Here is a 17,690-nt window from a genome sequence, read left to right on the forward strand (position 1 = left end):
GTCCGACACTCGTTCTACCCCTCAAGGTTACTCAGGAAATTCGGTCCGATGCAATCTCCGACAACATCCAGTAAAAGCAAACAATATAAAGTGTCACAGAACGGTGCTTGTATGGCTGAAAGAAAATGCATGCCCGTATGCAGGAAAATCCACTTTTGCCGGTGTTTGCAAAGTATATTGACTCCTCGCGCAAGCAGTCTACGGCATGATGTTACCTCTAATAGGATAGGAGAAGCGCACACCCTGGAATATTGTGTACACTGAGGTAAGTCGCGCGTGCTACGGTCGATGACATGGTAAAAACACGAAACAGTGCATTCGCATGCTTTTTTCTAGTGCGCGTACATAACCTTTCCTTAGCACCCAATGCGGACAACGAAAGAAATAAAGAAGGCTACACTACAAACTCAGTTTAACCTCGACACATCTCGCAAATGTCGGTTTTTCATTAACTGATTACGTGTGAGAGGAGCTGCAAAATATTGATTCTTGTATTTTATGTTTGTATAACGATGTGACAGGACAAACAACCAGCCAGCACGTGTTCAATATATTCTCGCTGATGAGAAAATGAATTACGAAGCGGAATGTGCAACAGCGGCGTTGTTGGAAATTCACACAGGAGCGCACGTCCAGCGCGCTCGGGCGTTATGCGCTGCCAGCATTGTGTTACCATCCGCACGTTTCCCTCCTGTTGCGAAATGGACGAAACGAATGTCACGTTGAAGGCCTATGCCGTAAGGATCGCCGTCTTCCCTTTATACAGCGTTCGTGTAATATGTATGCCGTATTCGACTGCAGAGATTGGACTGGTAGAAAGCTTTCGGCCGCGTTTGTCAGATCCGACCCGGGGCGAACGAAAGCTACCTCCACGAAGTTGCGAAATGTGGGAAGAAGCGAAAGCCGAGCGCGCCGCTCTGATTTCGCGGAGGGCGCTCGCATCGCTAGCGGGCCTGCCGAGGCGCATCTGCGCGGCCGCCGTTCAGCAGCCGCCGACTGTCGTCTGCTCGCGATGCGCCCGCTGGCTCTTCCCCTCGCGACGTCGTAGCAGCTGAGACGCGTCAATGGGGTGACGTGAGTCGGCGCGCGCGCGCGCTTGGAGCCGCGGATCAAAAGTAAGTCTCGCAGACCTCGTCGCCAAAGTGGCGTGCCCACATCCTACGCCCTCCACTAACCGCCAACCATGACTTTCTGGCAAGCGCCACCCGTTGTTTACACCAGTGTCGAGGCTTCCGTCGCCTTCCTGGCCACCATCGGGAACCTTGCCGTTCTCGTCTGCTTCGCGCGCGAGCGTCGTCTGCGACGCCGGCTGACCAACTACTACATCCTAAGCCTGGCAGTCGCCGACCTCCTAGTGGGCGTACTGGCCATACCGTTCGCGGTGCTCACCCGGGCAGGCATACCGCACGATTCTCCGCTCGCCTGCGTCGCGATGCTGTCCTTCATCGTGGTGCTCTGTACCGTCTCCATCCTACATCTCGTGGCCGTGTCCGTGGACCGTTACTGGGCCATACTGTATCCGCTGGCCTATCAGAGGCTCGCGTCCGAGAGTGTCGTTCTGAGCGTCGTCATAGCCTGCTGGCTCAGCGGGTTCGTGCTGGGATTCCTGCCCCTGCTGGGATGGCACGACTCCGAGGCCGCCTCGACCGGTGACTGCCTGTTCCTGCCCGTGATGAAGTACAGCTTCCTCGTGTTTCTCTACTTTGCCACCATCGTGTACCCGGCGCTGCTCATCGCTTTCTTCTACATCCGCATCTACAGCGTCGTCCGCAAGCAGGTATGTACACAAGAGAGTATGCACGCAAACTGTGTTTTTATATCGTGCCTCGCCGGATATGATAGCGTAGATATGGCCGACCTGCTTTCGTGTTTGCGCAAGCGGGTGTAAACAACGTTACGGCTCATGTCAGAGCTGTTGTGTTACGAGTGTTTATATTTGTTTGGTGTGTTTGTTAGTGCAACGATGGGGTGTGACCTGTTGTGTGGTGACAAAAGTGTTACGAGATGGAACATGTTTCTACCCACAAACAAGGTGCAGATTGGTTGATACAATGTTAGTGATTTATTAATACGTCTTCTCTCCGGAAAATCTATGTAATCTGCCCCCACCCTCTTCAGATTTCTTCCTATTAGTAAAAGTCTTGTAGCAAGGATAACCGCAAGAATTTTCTTTTCAATTTTCTTTTTTACTTGTCTAACGTCGGCTTACTAATAACGTCTGTATAGTATGTAGGCATTTTATTCGCATTTTTTTCAATTATGGGGTGCTTACAGCAAATTTGCCACAGTCATTCGCAGGTTGCCATAGTAAGAATTATTTTGTTTGGGGGGGGGGGGGAGGGGTCATGATATTTTCTTAGATATCGAAATGATTCCTAGGACGACTTCCCAACTTCGATACTATGAATTTAGTTCGCTCAGGATCTGTTTTCTAATGCCATCAAGCCGCTTAAGCCATGAGAGAAGAAAAACCTTTTATTACTTGGCAAAAAGAAAACATGCAAAAATAAAATACATTTTACCGAAATTTCACAACACAGACTTATCGCAGTGCAATGATCAATGAATTTCCGTGGAAATCGAGATTTTTGACTTCTCCGAATACGCAAACGTTGCATTATTGCACTGTTTAATATATGTGCGTGTATGTGCGCATGTGTGCGTGTATTCATTCACTGCGTCGATGCGTTGTGCTTAAACATTGTATAATTAACATACCAATTTTATTCAGTTCTTATTAAGCCTTTGCTTACATAATAGGATTATATAACTAATAACAGATGTTTATGCTGTGGCCAACTGTGGGAAATATTTTGGCATAACTTCCTTTGCATTTGCACAGGAAGTTATGTCTGTAATAAAACTGAAGTTGAAGGTAGAGTTGGCTTCAGTTTTGAGTGCACTTGAGAGGCAGGTGTTTCATTTTTATCGAAAGGATCTGCATTGTTCCATGGCTTCAAATTTACGTCAAGTGAGGAAAATGTCACTAGAGGCGCACAAAGCTTTGTCTTTTGCTTTGTGCTTCTAAATAGTTGCCAAAACATAACAGCTTTCTTCGCGGAAATCATTGAGAGCTTTGCCTAATCAGATTGACGTGATTATTATTATTATTATTATTATTATTATTATTATTATTATTATTATTATTATTATTATTATTATTATTATTATTATTGTTATTTACAATGTTCCGCTTCAACGCCATAGTGGCGATACTGCAGGGGGATTCACACGCAAAGTTCAATGCGGTTACCAAAGTTTCTGTGATAGTGACGCTTTAAACAATCTGGAAAATAAAACATCATATAATAATTACAGCATGCAATCAGAAAATATTCTAGTGCAATATGACACGTGGCAAACATTTACTAAAAGTGAATTTACATGTCACGATGTCACAACGATGAAAAGATTATTATTATTATTATTATTATTATTATTATTATTATTATTATTATTATTATTATTATTATTATTATTATTATTATTATTATTATTATTATCATTTATATTATTATTATTGGCATTCTTCACCAGGCGACAACACATTACTGAACTCAAGCTGGACGGCAAACGTGAATATCTACTCTGTCAATGCAATACTTCTCTAATTTGAAAAATGATTGTGTGAGTTGACATAACAACCGTATGCTTAAAGCTTTATATATATATGGGTGCAGCTCTATGCTTTGATTAGAGGGCACGTGCTCAAGACACATGGGAATCGAGTGTTTTCTCAGGTGTCACGTACCGTAAACTTTTGTGGCCGAGCGAACGTCAGCGCGGCTAACCTTGGCACCCAGTACCAAAATACTTCCCGAACATACAATATATACAGAACTTAACAGGCGAGCAGTAAATCAATAGGCGTCATTGTTTTTTCATCACAGCGTGTGACCGCCTCCGAAACTGTGTGTTTGTGTACCGCGCTGGTTTTTGTTATTTTTCTAGTTTTCCGCCGTGTAAATAAAACCGAATTACGTAACATAGAAACAAAAGTCTTGATGCTCTGTGAAGATAACAAAATTATTTGGTCATAAGGAAAATAACTGCCACTCGACACCGATCTTCACCGTTTCTTGTTCATGTTTTTTTGTTTTCGGAGCGTAGAGCACAAGCATTAATCTCGAAGTAACATGCCAGTTTGCGCAAACGCTTTTTCATCTGAAAGGACACGCTCTACCACTAATAAATGTGGACGACTAGCTGTAGCGCTCTTCCCCTCTCTCATTTTTTTTTTGGTTCACAACACTTCCGTACTCCAGTGTTTACTGTTTTTCTTTTGTCAAGAGAAGAAACATTCGTGCGGATAAATTCAGTGACAGGAAGTGACGCGTAGAGAAGAAACATTCGTACGGACAAATTCAGTGACAGGAAGTGACTCGTATACAAGAAAACTTCGTACAGACAAATTCAGTGACAGGAAGTGACGCGTAGAGAAGAAACATTCGTACGGACAAATTCAGTGACAAGAAGTGACGCGTAGAGAAGAAACATTCGTACGGACAATTTCAGTGACAGGAAGTGACGCGTAGAGAAGAAACATTCGTACGGACAAATTCAGTGACAAGAAGTGACGCGTAGAGAAGAAACATTCGTACGGACAAATTCAGTGACAGGAAGTGACGCGTAGAGAAGAAACATTCGTACGGACAAATTCAGTGACAGGAAGTGACTCGTATACAAGAAAACTTCGTACAGACAAATTCAGTGACAGGAAGTGACGCGTAGAGAAGAAACATTCGTACAGACAAATTCAGTGACAGGAAGTGACGCGTAGAGAAGAAACATTCGTACGGACAAATTCAGTGACAAGAAGTGACGCGTAGAGAAGAAACATTCGTACGGACAATTTCAGTGACAGGAAGTGACGCGTAGAGAAGAAACATTCGTACGGACAATTTCAGTGACAGGAAGTGACGCGTAGAGAAGAAACATTCGTACGGACAAATTCAGTGACAGGAAGTGACTCGTATACAAGAAAACTTCGTACAGACAAATTCAGTGACAGGAAGTGACTCGTATACAAGAAAACTTCGTACAGACAAATTCAGTGACAGGAAGTGACGCGTAGAGAAGAAACATTCGTACGGACAAATTCAGTGACAAGAAGTGACGCGTAGAGAAGAAACATTCGTACGGACAATTTCAGTGACAGGAAGTGACGCGTAGAGAAGAAACATTCGTACGGACAATTTCAGTGACAGGAAGTGACGCGTAGAGAAGAAACATTCGTACGGACAAATTCAGTGACAGGAAGTGACTCGTATACAAGAAAACTTCGTACAGACAAATTCAGTGACAGGAAGTGACTCGTATACAAGAAAACTTCGTACAGACAAATTCAGTGACAGGAAGTGACGCGTAGAGAAGAAACATTCGTACGGACAAATTCAGTGACAAGAAGTGACGCGTAGAGAAGAAACATTCGTACGGACAATTTCAGTGACAGGAAGTGACGCGTAGAGAAGAAACATTCGTACGGACAATTTCAGTGACAGGAAGTGACGCGTAGAGAAGAAACATTCGTACGGACAAATTCAGTGACAGGAAGTGACTCGTATACAAGAAAACTTCGTACAGACAAATTCAGTGACAGGAAGTGACTCGTATACAAGAAAACTTCGTACAGACAAATTCAGTGACAGGAAGTGACGCGTAGAGAAGAAACATTCGTACGGACAAATTCAGTGACAAGAAGTGACGCGTAGAGAAGAAACATTCGTACGGACCATTTCAGTGACAGGAAGTGACGCGTAGAGAAGAAACATTCGTACGGACAAATTCAGTGACAGGAAGTGACTCGTATACAAGAAAACTTCGTACAGACAAATTCAGTGACAGGAAGTGACGCGTAGAGAAGAAACATTCGTACAGACAAATTCAGTGACAGGAAGTGACGCGTAGAGAAGAAACATTCGTACGGACAAATTCAGTGACAAGAAGTGACGCGTAGAGAAGAAACATTCGTACGGACAATTTCAGTGACAGGAAGTGACGCGTAGAGAAGAAACATTCGTACGGACAATTTCAGTGACAGGAAGTGACGCGTAGAGAAGAAACATTCGTACGGACAAATTCAGTGACAGGAAGTGACTCGTATACAAGAAAACTTCGTACAGACAAATTCAGTGACAGGAAGTGACTCGTATACAAGAAAACTTCGTACAGACAAATTCAGTGACAGGAAGTGACGCGTAGAGAAGAAACATTCGTACGGACAAATTCAGTGACAAGAAGTGACGCGTAGAGAAGAAACATTCGTACGGACCATTTCAGTGACAGGAAGTGACGCGTAGAGAAGAAACATTCGTACGGACAAATTCAGTGACAGGAAGTGACTCGTATACAAGAAAACTTCGTACAGACAAATTCAGTGACAGGAAGTGACGCGTAGAGAAGAAACATTCGTACAGACAAATTCAGTGACAGGAAGTGACGCGTAGAGAAGAAACATTCGTACGGACAAATTCAGTGACAAGAAGTGACGCGTAGAGAAGAAACATTCGTACGGACAATTTCAGTGACAGGAAGTGACGCGTAGAGAAGAAACATTCGTACGGACAATTTCAGTGACAGGAAGTGACGCGTAGAGAAGAAACATTCGTACGGACAAATTCAGTGACAGGAAGTGACTCGTATACAAGAAAACTTCGTACAGACAAATTCAGTGACAGGAAGTGACTCGTATACAAGAAAACTTCGTACAGACAAATTCAGTGACAGGAAGTGACGCGTAGAGAAGAAACATTCGTACGGACAAATTCAGTGACAAGAAGTGACGCGTAGAGAAGAAACATTCGTACGGACCATTTCAGTGACAGGAAGTGACGCGTAGAGAAGAAACATTCGTACGGACAAATTCAGTGACAGGAAGTGACTCGTATACAAGAAAACTTCGTACAGACAAATTCAGTGACAGGAAGTGACGCGTAGAGAAGAAACATTCGTACAGACAAATTCAGTGACAGGAAGTGACGCGTAGAGAAGAAACATTCGTACGGACAATTTCAGTGACAGGAAGTGACGCGTAGAGAAGAAACATTCGTACGGAAAAATTCAGTGACAGGAAGTGACGCGTCGCTTTAAACCTCGCTGCAACTACGCCACCGACACAAAGGTCGGTGCCGTAGTTGCAGCGCCACTTCACTTTTATGGCCATCTCAGTGGCCCCGTCGTTACGGCACTGAGCTGCTGCGTGAAAGACGATGGTTTGATTCCGACCACCGCCATCGTATTTCGATGAAGGCGAAATACTGATTGATATGTGGGGTGTAACGTCCCAAAGCCACCACATGATTATGAGAGACGCCGTAGTGGAGGGCTCCGGAAATTTCCACCACCCGGGGTTCTTTAACGTGCGCCCAAATCTGAGTACACGGGCCTACAACATTTCCGCCTCCATCGGAAATGCAGCCGCCACAGCCGGGATTCGATCCCACAACCTGCGGGTCAGTAGCCGAGTACCTTAGCCACTAGACCACCGCGGCGGGGCCGAAGGTGAAATACTAGGCGCCCGTGTAGGGTGTGATGCCAGTTAACGTTAAAAACCCCAAATGGCCGAAATTATCCGGATCCTTCCACGTACGGTGTTTCTCGTTGCCCGATTCTCTTTGGGACGCCGAACCTCATAAACGAACAAACTTTGATTAGTTTTAAATGCACAGACACGCACAGAGTTGCAACATCGTGGTCGTTGTTGAAGGTGACCAGTGGCGTACCAACTTCATGAGCCGGTATATATATATATATATAAGGGAAACGAGTGTATACTTAAGGGCTCGTTCTTCGTGTTTTACACAATAATAATGAGATCTAACAGACAATAACGCCAAGGAAGGTATAGAGGAAGTTATTAGGCCAATAGTAATGTAAATGAGAAAAATGAAAAGTGGGTGAAAAGATCACTTGCCGTAGGCAGCATCCTGCCCACGGCAAGTTATGTTTTCACCCACTTTATATATATATATATATATATATATATATATATATATATATATATATATATATATATATATATATATATATATATATATATATATATATATATATATATACATAACGAGAGAGAGAGAGAGAGAGAGAGAGAGAGAACAGTGAAGCGCTCGCTCTTTGATATAAATCTGCATACACAGAGGTGAGGCGACACACTTTCTTAGAAACCGCGAAGTCCAGTCACACTTTAAAAGGCCGAGGCCGAGGAATGACGCCCTTAGCCCAATTTTTGCGTCTAATATAATTTATCACGGATGTTAGTCGTCGGAATGGAGATGTACCAAGCGTCGACGATGATACATGCACGTTAAACGTGGCTATAGCAGCCAAACACCAAAAACATACATTCGACGAACCCTCATTTATCAGTGTACAGTAAATATTCAGTGTACAGTAAATATTCAGCGTACAGTAAAACGTGCCTCTGTAAAGGCACGTTTTATTTTCGCGTTTTACTGCCGCTATAGCTTCCACTTCCAAGTTAGCATAGGCAAGACTGATCAGGTTTATCAGAGACTAAAGCGGAAACAATTTTTGGCGTTTCAGTGCGGAAAAACTTAATAATTAAAAACGATTTGTCGCCGTAATCGGCTCGCAACAGCTTCGACAGAGCAGCGACGATCATATACCCTTCTGGTAGAAAATATATTTTTCCGAAAGAAGCAAACGATTTTGACTGGTCCATAAGAAGTATGCTCCGTTCCGATTCGTAACTGCATGAACAAGTCACAGCAGAATAAAAGCATAAATAGCTAATGTAATATGATAGAACCCCTGTCCAGTGCTTGCCTGCTTTGCAATACTGCAGCACAAGACGCGAAAACATCGCATAGGCGGCCCGCACCGCAAATAACCTACAAAAAAATCATCACAGCAGAAATTTTGCAAAACTTCACTTTGTTGTAACATTGGCTGGTAACAATTTCATTCTCCCGTAAGAACTTAATTCATTTATTACTGTTGTGACGGAAAACTTCGCCTTACTTTTTGGTTTCCGCACCGTTCAGCCCCCCCAACTTTTCTCAATGTAGGGAGCCCGAACCCCCCTTGCACCCCCCCCCCCCCCCTCCAGCTGATACGCCTATGAAGGTGACCCAAGCCAGAATTCTGACTCCGGCAAACGTTAAACTGATTTAGATCCATCGCACATCATGTGGGTGCAGGTCCGTAGGCAAGATTCCCTCTGAAATTCGGAACAAGCGGAGCGTTTTGCTGATATGTTAACAGCACAGTATTAAGTCATGAAAATAAACAGTTAAAAAGCCTGGAACAATTACGGACAACAAGATGGTCAGTACGGACAACACGATGGTCAGTACGGACATGTTGCGTCTAATACTGAGTGCGACTGTGCATTACCTGTTGCTTTGCAATGCGTGTATTGCCAGCACGTTTCGTAACTGTCCTAAGGTATGTCTCTACGTGTAGAAGTTGCACGGTTTCCCATTCTGTTCGCTGCATTTACCATGACAGACAGATGCAAATATATAGAGCAAGAAAACGCCGACAGAAAACAAAAAAACATGGAGTTTATCTTTACGTTTCCGGAGCCCTGCAAAAGTGATACCATGGGACATAAAAGCAGAGTGGCAAGCGAAAAAACAAAATGGCAGCAAATCAACGGAGTGAATGATGGAGAGTGGGGCGAAGCATCCGTCCGTCCATTCGTTTTTGTTTCCGCCCGTCCATGCGTGCGTCTGTGTGGCTGCCCGTGCGTCCATCCGCCTGTCCGTGCGTGCGTCTGTTCGTGCGTCCGCGCGTCCATCTGTGCGTCCGTCCCTGCGGTCGTCCATACATCCGCTCCTGCGTCCATCCATGCGTCCATCTGTCTGTGCAGCCATCTCTGCGTCCGTGCATGCATCGGTCTGTGTGTCCGTTCGCCCACCTATTCAACACTCCAAGTACCACCATCTCGCATCTTTTCATCATATATTCCTCATATAGAAGCACCGCCATCCAGCGGACATTTCAAGGACTGAACGAGAGGAGGCACACGCACACTTTCTTTCGGCTTGCGCTTCGTGTCTACTTCCCACCTTTAACCACCTCAAGTTCATGGTATATACTAGTTCACTGTATTCATGGCACTGCGGCTCGACGCTCGCTCAACCTTTCTAAAACCAAAGAGGTTACGTCCAGCGAGTATAACGTAGCAACCCTTTCTTGTCAGATAGTGCTCATTGTACATGTCAATGGCTGCTATTGGGGAATGAGAGACAGGAGAATTCGGCTTTTAGTAACGCGCACGCTGCGAATTTTTTATTGTTGAACAACGCACAGAAGAAATTTCCCACCGGCCGAGTGCCGCTTGGAGGTCAAAATGTAAGACTGGTTACGCACTACTACTACGACTACGAGGGACGAACGAGTGCCATTATAACAAGCTTCGCCCCCTAAAACTATAAGATACGTAGCATAAGAAACGAGAGGGGACGAGGGATGGGAGCGAATAAGTGAACCCGTCCGTAAGCAGACACTAATGAGCGCCTATTCACAGTTCTTCGTGCGTGTGTACTCGCGGACAACTTTTCTGGGCAATGCAGTAAAGGCTGTGTGAAGACTACAGGGCCAAATTACGCATATTTCACCGCCAACGAACGTAAGTCCCACCATTGCGTCCTGATTTTCTACGTGAGGTGCGAAAAATGCAGCCATCATTTTTTTTTGTTGCATGTAACTCTTTGACACAGGGCGCAGCTCACACCAGTAAAATATTCGTACTTGTTTTAATTTATTCGTTGTCACTTCACGTTTTTCAATGCGTGAAAAAGCCGCGCCTTTTGCGCCTACCTCGAATGCCAAGTGGCATCTTCGACGAAACGCTGACTGTGCATAGCCATCACTTTCCACAATGGTACGAAACGCATGACATACCGGACTACTTCGCGTATGCGCAGAAACTCTGATCCTGTTCATTGCCGAGAAAAGTTGTTTGGAAGTATATAGTGCTCGAAAGTGTTCACAATTTCTTCTAAACACAACACAAGGTATCTCATTAGTGAGAATAATGGCAGGGATGCAGATATCTCAATATTCTGCCACCGATTGTTAATTCTAACAATGGTAAAATGACAAACATTCACTCCTGTAAAACTTTGGTATAGTTCACCTATGATGTCTTTATCGCCGTTTACTGCACTGCTGAACGTGCCCTTAGAATTTCTCTTTTTTTACGGAAAAGCTAGCCGTGTGTCGTAGGTAGAAAATTGTTAACACCAGAAACCGGCCCAAGCATTCTGTCATCATCATCATCAGCCTCACTACGCTCACAGCAGGGCAAAGGCCTCTCCCATGTTCCGCGATTCAACCTGGTCATGTGCTTTCTGCTGCCATGTTATACCGACAAAATCTCATCTGCCAACCTAATTTTTGTCACCTTCTCACGGGTTTGCCGTCTCTTGGAATTCTATGTAAGTATTCATATGTAAGTACTCCCGTCCTATGTAACTACTGCTAACTGCAGCTAACTACCAAAGCCAGACCCAGGAGTGGAGGCGCCAAAAGGCCCTATTTATTTGGTCAGTAAAGATCCCTCTTATACCCTCTCCAGTTTTAATTTAAGAGTTCCTCCATCTGACGTACGTAGCAAGTCTCCAGTGCTCGGGGCGGTTTCACGCATTTTTTCGCTCTAAAGGCGTTAGCCAATGCACCGAAGAAGGCAAGTTGGCTGGCCTTGGCATAACTGCAATCTCTGCCAAACTTAAGACCGCGGACAGGCAGCAATTAGTTTCAACAAGGTGTCTCTTCCCTTTCGTTCATTTTTCTTTGTTTTATTTTTTTTTATCCTTGTGTTCCCGGAAAGACGTGAAGGACTGTCTCGACCGTCTAAATTGTCGCTCCAGGAAAGTCCCTAAATAGCCGCGTCAAGCAGTCGAAACGAACGCATCCGCTGATCCTTCACGCGTTGCCGAGAGTAGTATGGAAAAAAAAAAATCACAGCATGTCTATGGAGTGAGTGATGATGAGTGGGGCGAAGCATCTATCTATCTATCTATCTATCTATCTATCTATCTATCTATCTATCTATCTATCTATCTATCTATCTATCTATCTATCTATCTATCTATCTATCTATCTATCTATCTATCTATCTATCTATCTATCTATCTATCTATCTATCTATCTATCTATCTATCTATCTATCTATCTATCTATCTATCTATCTATCTATCTATCTATCTATCTATCTATCTATCTATCTATCCGTCCGTCCGTCCGTCCGTCCGTCCGTCCGTCCGTCCGTCCGTCCGTCTGTCTGTCCGTCCGTCTGTCTGTCTGTCCGTCCGTCTGTCCGTCCGTCTGTCTGTCTGTCTCTGTGCGTCCATCCGTACGTCAATGCATCAGCCCGTCCATGCATCAGTCGATCCGTCCTTCCGTCAGCCCGTCCGTCCCTGCGTTCGTCCACCTGTCTGCCTGTTTCTCTATGTGTTTGTCTGTCTTTCTAATATCCGGTTACGCCTGACGCAGGACAATGTTAGACTAACAGGAGCTTCGCTTTTAAGAAGTCATACAGCTCCGCTTCGCGAACACCGATCAAAACAGGAAAGCTGGTGGCGTAACCTTCGTCAGGCTAACGCATTTCTATCTTTTGCAAGACTCTCAGATGTATTCTATCACTGCTCTTCATTGAACACTCTTTGTTAAAGGGACACCAAATAGAAACAATGACTAGGTTTACATTGAAGAACTGCACTGAGCTATGGGGGTGATTATCCCTGTGTCCATTTTATAGGGTATATATGTTCATTTAAACGTGGGAGCGTAAGTCAGCGCCGCCTGTAGTCATTAGGATGAGTGTGGAGCGCTTTTTTTTTTGCCGGTTGGCGTGACGTGGCACGCTATCCTATTACGAGCTGGCAGCTGACCAATAAACTCTCGCATACTACCTGAAGGCACGAAATCTGTCTGACCGAGACCCTTGCCATAAATGAAGGAAAAGGTGTAAATTTACGGGATTGTTTCTTGTATTAGACGCAATATTAATTAGAACAAAACAGGAAATGATGTTAGGGAAAGTATGGGTGATGTTATTAGAATTTATTATTGTAAATATCACGACAGAAGAGAGGGGGAAATGATAACTTGCGGCCGGCAAGGTCCAGTTGCCAGCTTTTTTAAGGTGTCGTGCCCCGCGACTCCAGCAGTCACCAGAAAAAAAAAAACAGAAAGTGTTCCATATTCGCCGTTTCCGCGGTGGGCCAAATCCACTTTACGTAAAAGTACTTGTTTCATGACCGAGCACTCGACGGTAGCGAACCATACTGAGCACCGGACTGGTGGTAGGAACACCCGTAATGAGCGACGCGCGTCGCTCTAACGCATCGCTCTCTCGGCCTAACAGCCATCGCCTCTGTGGGGATGCAGCAGTGGCAGCGATATTCAAATGTCGGCATCTCCACTTCGTTGCTGCTTTGTGGGCCGAGTCGTGCGAAGTGGTGCCAGCGCTTTTATTAACAAGCCTTATCAGAGTTTGCTACACGGCTACTGGGCGGCAACGCCGGGCCGGTTACGATATAAATCGACGCTTCCTCCACGCAAGGCAAGACCTTGGTTGGGCGCGCACTTCACGCTATAGAGTTGGTGACAATCGATGGGGAATGTCACGTGTCGAGTGGCGCCTTGGCACGCTGCGTTTATCACGCATATTATCTCCTCGTCACTGAGCGTTCCTCGCTATTTGAACAAGCGTTCGTACAGATTGATATCTGTTTGCTAAATTCTTTTTGGAAAGCCACCTAAGGGTGACCTATTATAGTTCCGTTGCCTTGGACCACCTAACAAGGCTATAGTGTTCCGCGTACATGCGTATACACATGGGAAGCATACCCAAGAACTGCCGCGCCATAATAATAATAATAATAATAATAATAATAATAATAATAATAATAATAATAATAATAATAATAATAATAATAATAATAATAATAATAATAATAATGATAATAATAAATCTATCGGTTTGTAATAGTACTTGTTGGGTGCCTAAACCACAATATGATTATGAGAGACGCCGTCGTGGAGTGCTCTGGGAATTTCGACGTCCTGTACCTATTTAACGCGCACCTAAGTCTGAGTACATGGGCCTCCAGCATTTCACGTCCATCGACTTTTGGCCGCCGCGACCGGGATTTGATCCGACGACCTTCGGGTCTGAGGTCGAGCACAATGACCACTATAGACCACTGCGGCGGGTAAAGTGTAAGGTTTTACGGGCCACGACCGCGATTAGAATGAAGCACGATTGTTGGTGATGACTCCAAACTGATTCCGACCATCTGAGCTTTAACGTGCAAATGAATCTATGTGCAGTACTCGCGGATTCGAATGCTGTATATTATATTTTGTACAGTGTAACGTCTGGTATGCGCAGCTGCTCGAGATAACCACGTCAACTTTGCGACGAATCTGGTTTCTATTATAATGTTGGCTCTGATGTGAGCTTTCGATTAAAACCACGTCCATAGGACCCACACTGAGGATGGTTGACATGAATGTCGGTGCGTTAATTTGCCTTAAATTGTCCGATTTCAATCCGGGAATACTCTATCTGAATGTTGTTTTTTTTTTTTTTTTTGCATTTCGAGCTCATGGAAACGCAGACTCCATCGTCGGTACCGAACACCCGCCCAGGATCTTAGCAGCATGACACATTACCTGCTATAAACTACCTCGGCGGGTAGAAGTGGTCGTTTAGAGTTTGCATAGCCAACACCATCTCACCGAGGATAAAGAAAATGTGTCAGCATAGCAGATAAGCAATTGAAGTAATGCCAATTATTTTTCTGCTACGCTGATGCCAATCGCCTGTCCTCGAAACCTTGTCAATCATCAATCATCCTCGGCCTCTTTTAGTCCACTGCTGGACGAAGGCCTCTGTGCATAATCTCCGCTTTAACCTATTCTGTTCAATACGATTCCATTTTATCCCCCTCATTTTTGTCACTCTAATTACCTCCCCCGACTGCGTTTTTCGTCCATCGCGGTAACCATCCAGATGCTCTTGCTGTCCGCCAGGTGTCTTTTCGAGGCATTACGTGGCCAGACCAAGTCCATTTGTTTCACTTGATATCAACTAAAATATGTGCAACCCCAGTCTGTTGCCCTGTAAATAGCTATAGTTGCGTCAATATCTGTCAATAGGGGTGTCAATAAATGGGTCAAACTTGTCAGTGGCTGTGTTCAAAGCGCGGGCAAGTTCCGAGTGTCTGTCGGTCGATCATAGTGGCACACTCCTATGCTCTGCCTCGGTTAGAAAGGTTTCGGCAATGGTGGCTGAGCAAATCGCCATCGCCATAGCAATGAAGGACCCAACGCGTCCTAATGTCTTTACAGATTCGCGTTCCGCAGCTAGGGCTTTCGCCTCGGGCTCGATCTCGCGTGAGGCAGCGGCCATCCTCGGCTGTGAGGGGGCTGCCGGGTTTCACACCATAACATGGTTCCCGGCCCACATGGGGGCCAACGTACATCCTGATGTCCCCAACGCCAATGAGTTTGCCCATGACCGTGCGCGAGGTATCGCTCACCACGGCGATCCCGGTGGATTCGCAGGCAGGGACGCCGGAAGATACAGGGACTCGCTACTCACTTTCCACGAGATCATGACTCATTATCATCTATCTCGGAGGGCTTTTCCACTTCCTCATCCTAAACTTACGCGACCGCAATCATCGGCCTACAGGATGCTCCAAACGGCGTCTTTCCCTTCGCGAGGCAGGTTCAGTCATTTTTCGCCCAACATCGAGCCGCATTGTCCGGACTGCGGAGAGGCGTATTGCTCATTACCTCATATGCTCTGGCAATGACCTGCGTTACGTGACGCAGAGTTCAACAAAGAAGAGGACTGGGAGGAAGCCCTTAACAGCGGCGACCTCTTGGTTCAACTTTGGGCTGTCCAGAGGGCCTGCGAGAGGGCGGAGGGCCACGGTCTTCCGGTCCCTACGTGGGAGCGGCCCGCGACTGCTACGGATTCCCCTAAACGGGGCCGTTACAACGCAGTTCCTCAGGACCTGAATAAAGTTCTTTGTCTGTCTGTCTGTTGTGTGATCACCTTGATAAACTCCTCTGCAGAGCGTGGACGCTTCTTGTGAATGAACATTGTTGTTGACATGTGAACGCGTGTGAACACCGATCACGCGTGATCATTGTTTGTGACGTGTGGGCATTTTCAAGGCAGAGTAGTTTTTTGCCATAGCACTGGCAATGAGAGAGCAAAAACAGCGATCACACACATTCTCAGACTACCAGGAAGCGTGAAGACTTCATATGAATGACCGCTTTCCCACAAAAACAATTAAACTCATCGTATAGAGCATAACAAAGAGGCACCGGCTAATTTGTCACCCAGCATACGCTGCGAATGAGAGAACGGACGCTTTAGCTGGAGGTCGGGCAAACCGAGCGTAGCGTCAGCCGCCCGAAATCGAACTCCACTTTAATGGCCCCAAAAGACATTGCCGCTCAGCAGTGGAACGCGCGACAGAAATAGAGCGTTCCCCATAAATCTCTTCAAAGGGAAGATAATACGGACCTCCGTAAGGTCCTAACGGGCGTATTTTCAATTTAATGGCGGCTAAGCAAAAATATACGTTGTAAAATGACGCTTAGTTTGCCGACTTTATACCACATCACAGGAGAGTTTGGTCAAAAATTAGAGAAAATAAGTATTAGGAAAAAAAAAAGACTAATTATTTTACTGCCGTGGGAGGCACAACTCGCCAGCTCAGATCCAGAAGTGAAATGAGTGCTTCTCAGTCACGTTAGGCGAACGGCAGAAGCCAGTGGGGCCCTGGGCTCTTTCTAAGCCTTTTCTTAAAATAAAGTTTTGTTGTTCTTTTCATTCATAAATTTTACGTTACTTTGTCGTTAAACGCTCCATGACGCAAATTATGGTGTAAGAGAAGTAGCCAGAGCCACATGCACCAGCCTGTCTTAAAAAACTATTTAATAAAAAATATCTTTTCAGACACTTCTTCTAATGCCCCCTCCCGCCCCCTAAACGTGTTGCGTAATCAAAGGAGACAGAGGAGAAAATAATCACAGCATATCCACGGAGTGCATGATGAGGAGTGGGGAGAAGCGTCCTTCCGTGCGTCCATGCGTGCGTCCGTTCGTGCGTCCATCCATACGTGCGTGCGTCCATCCGTCCGTGCATCTGTCTGTCTGTCCATCTGGCCATCTAGTGAACAGTACAAGTACCACCATCTCGCATCTTTTCATCATATATATTCAGCATATAGAAGTACCGCCATCCAGCGGACATTCCAAGGACTAAACGAGAGGTGGCACTCGCGCACTTTCTTCCGGCCCGGGCTTCGTGTCTACTTCCCACCTTTCACCGCCTCTAGTTCATGGCTATATACTAGACAGCTGTATTCATGGCACTGCGGCCCAATTATCGCTAAACCTTGCCAAAACCAATGAGATCACGCCCAGAAAGTTTAACGTTGCAACCCTTTCTGGCCAGATAGTGCTCAAAGTGCCTCCTTCTGATACTAGTTTTTAGGGGCGAAGCTCCTTAAAGCGGCACCCATTCGTCCCTCGTAGTAGTCGTAGTTGTAGTCGTAGTGTGTAACCAGTGTTACGTTTTGACCTGCAAGATGGTGCTGGTGGGAGATTTCTCCTGTGCGTTGTTGAAAATAAAAAAATCGCAGCGTGCACGTTGACCAAAAGCCGAACTCTCCTGTCTCTCATTGTCC

At 45.4% G+C, this 17,690-nt stretch overlaps 1 protein-coding gene across 1 annotated transcript in view; it reads left to right on the plus strand.

Moving 5' to 3' along the window:
• The first annotated feature begins 1,043 nt into the window (after window positions 1-1,043).
• AdoR (Adenosine receptor) overlaps window positions 1,044-17,690 on the plus strand; it is an 82,444-nt gene continuing 65,797 nt past the window's right edge. Inside the window, exon 1 of the mRNA XM_075888976.1 lies at window positions 1,044-1,777. Within this exon, the coding sequence (XP_075745091.1) occupies window positions 1,184-1,777 (594 nt within the window). The 5' untranslated portion in view covers window positions 1,044-1,183. The remainder of the gene's footprint in view (window positions 1,778-17,690) is intronic.

This window comes from Rhipicephalus microplus, chromosome 3 (assembly GCF_043290135.1).
Source record: "Rhipicephalus microplus isolate Deutch F79 chromosome 3, USDA_Rmic, whole genome shotgun sequence".
Classification (NCBI taxonomy): domain Eukaryota; kingdom Metazoa; phylum Arthropoda; class Arachnida; order Ixodida; family Ixodidae; genus Rhipicephalus; species Rhipicephalus microplus.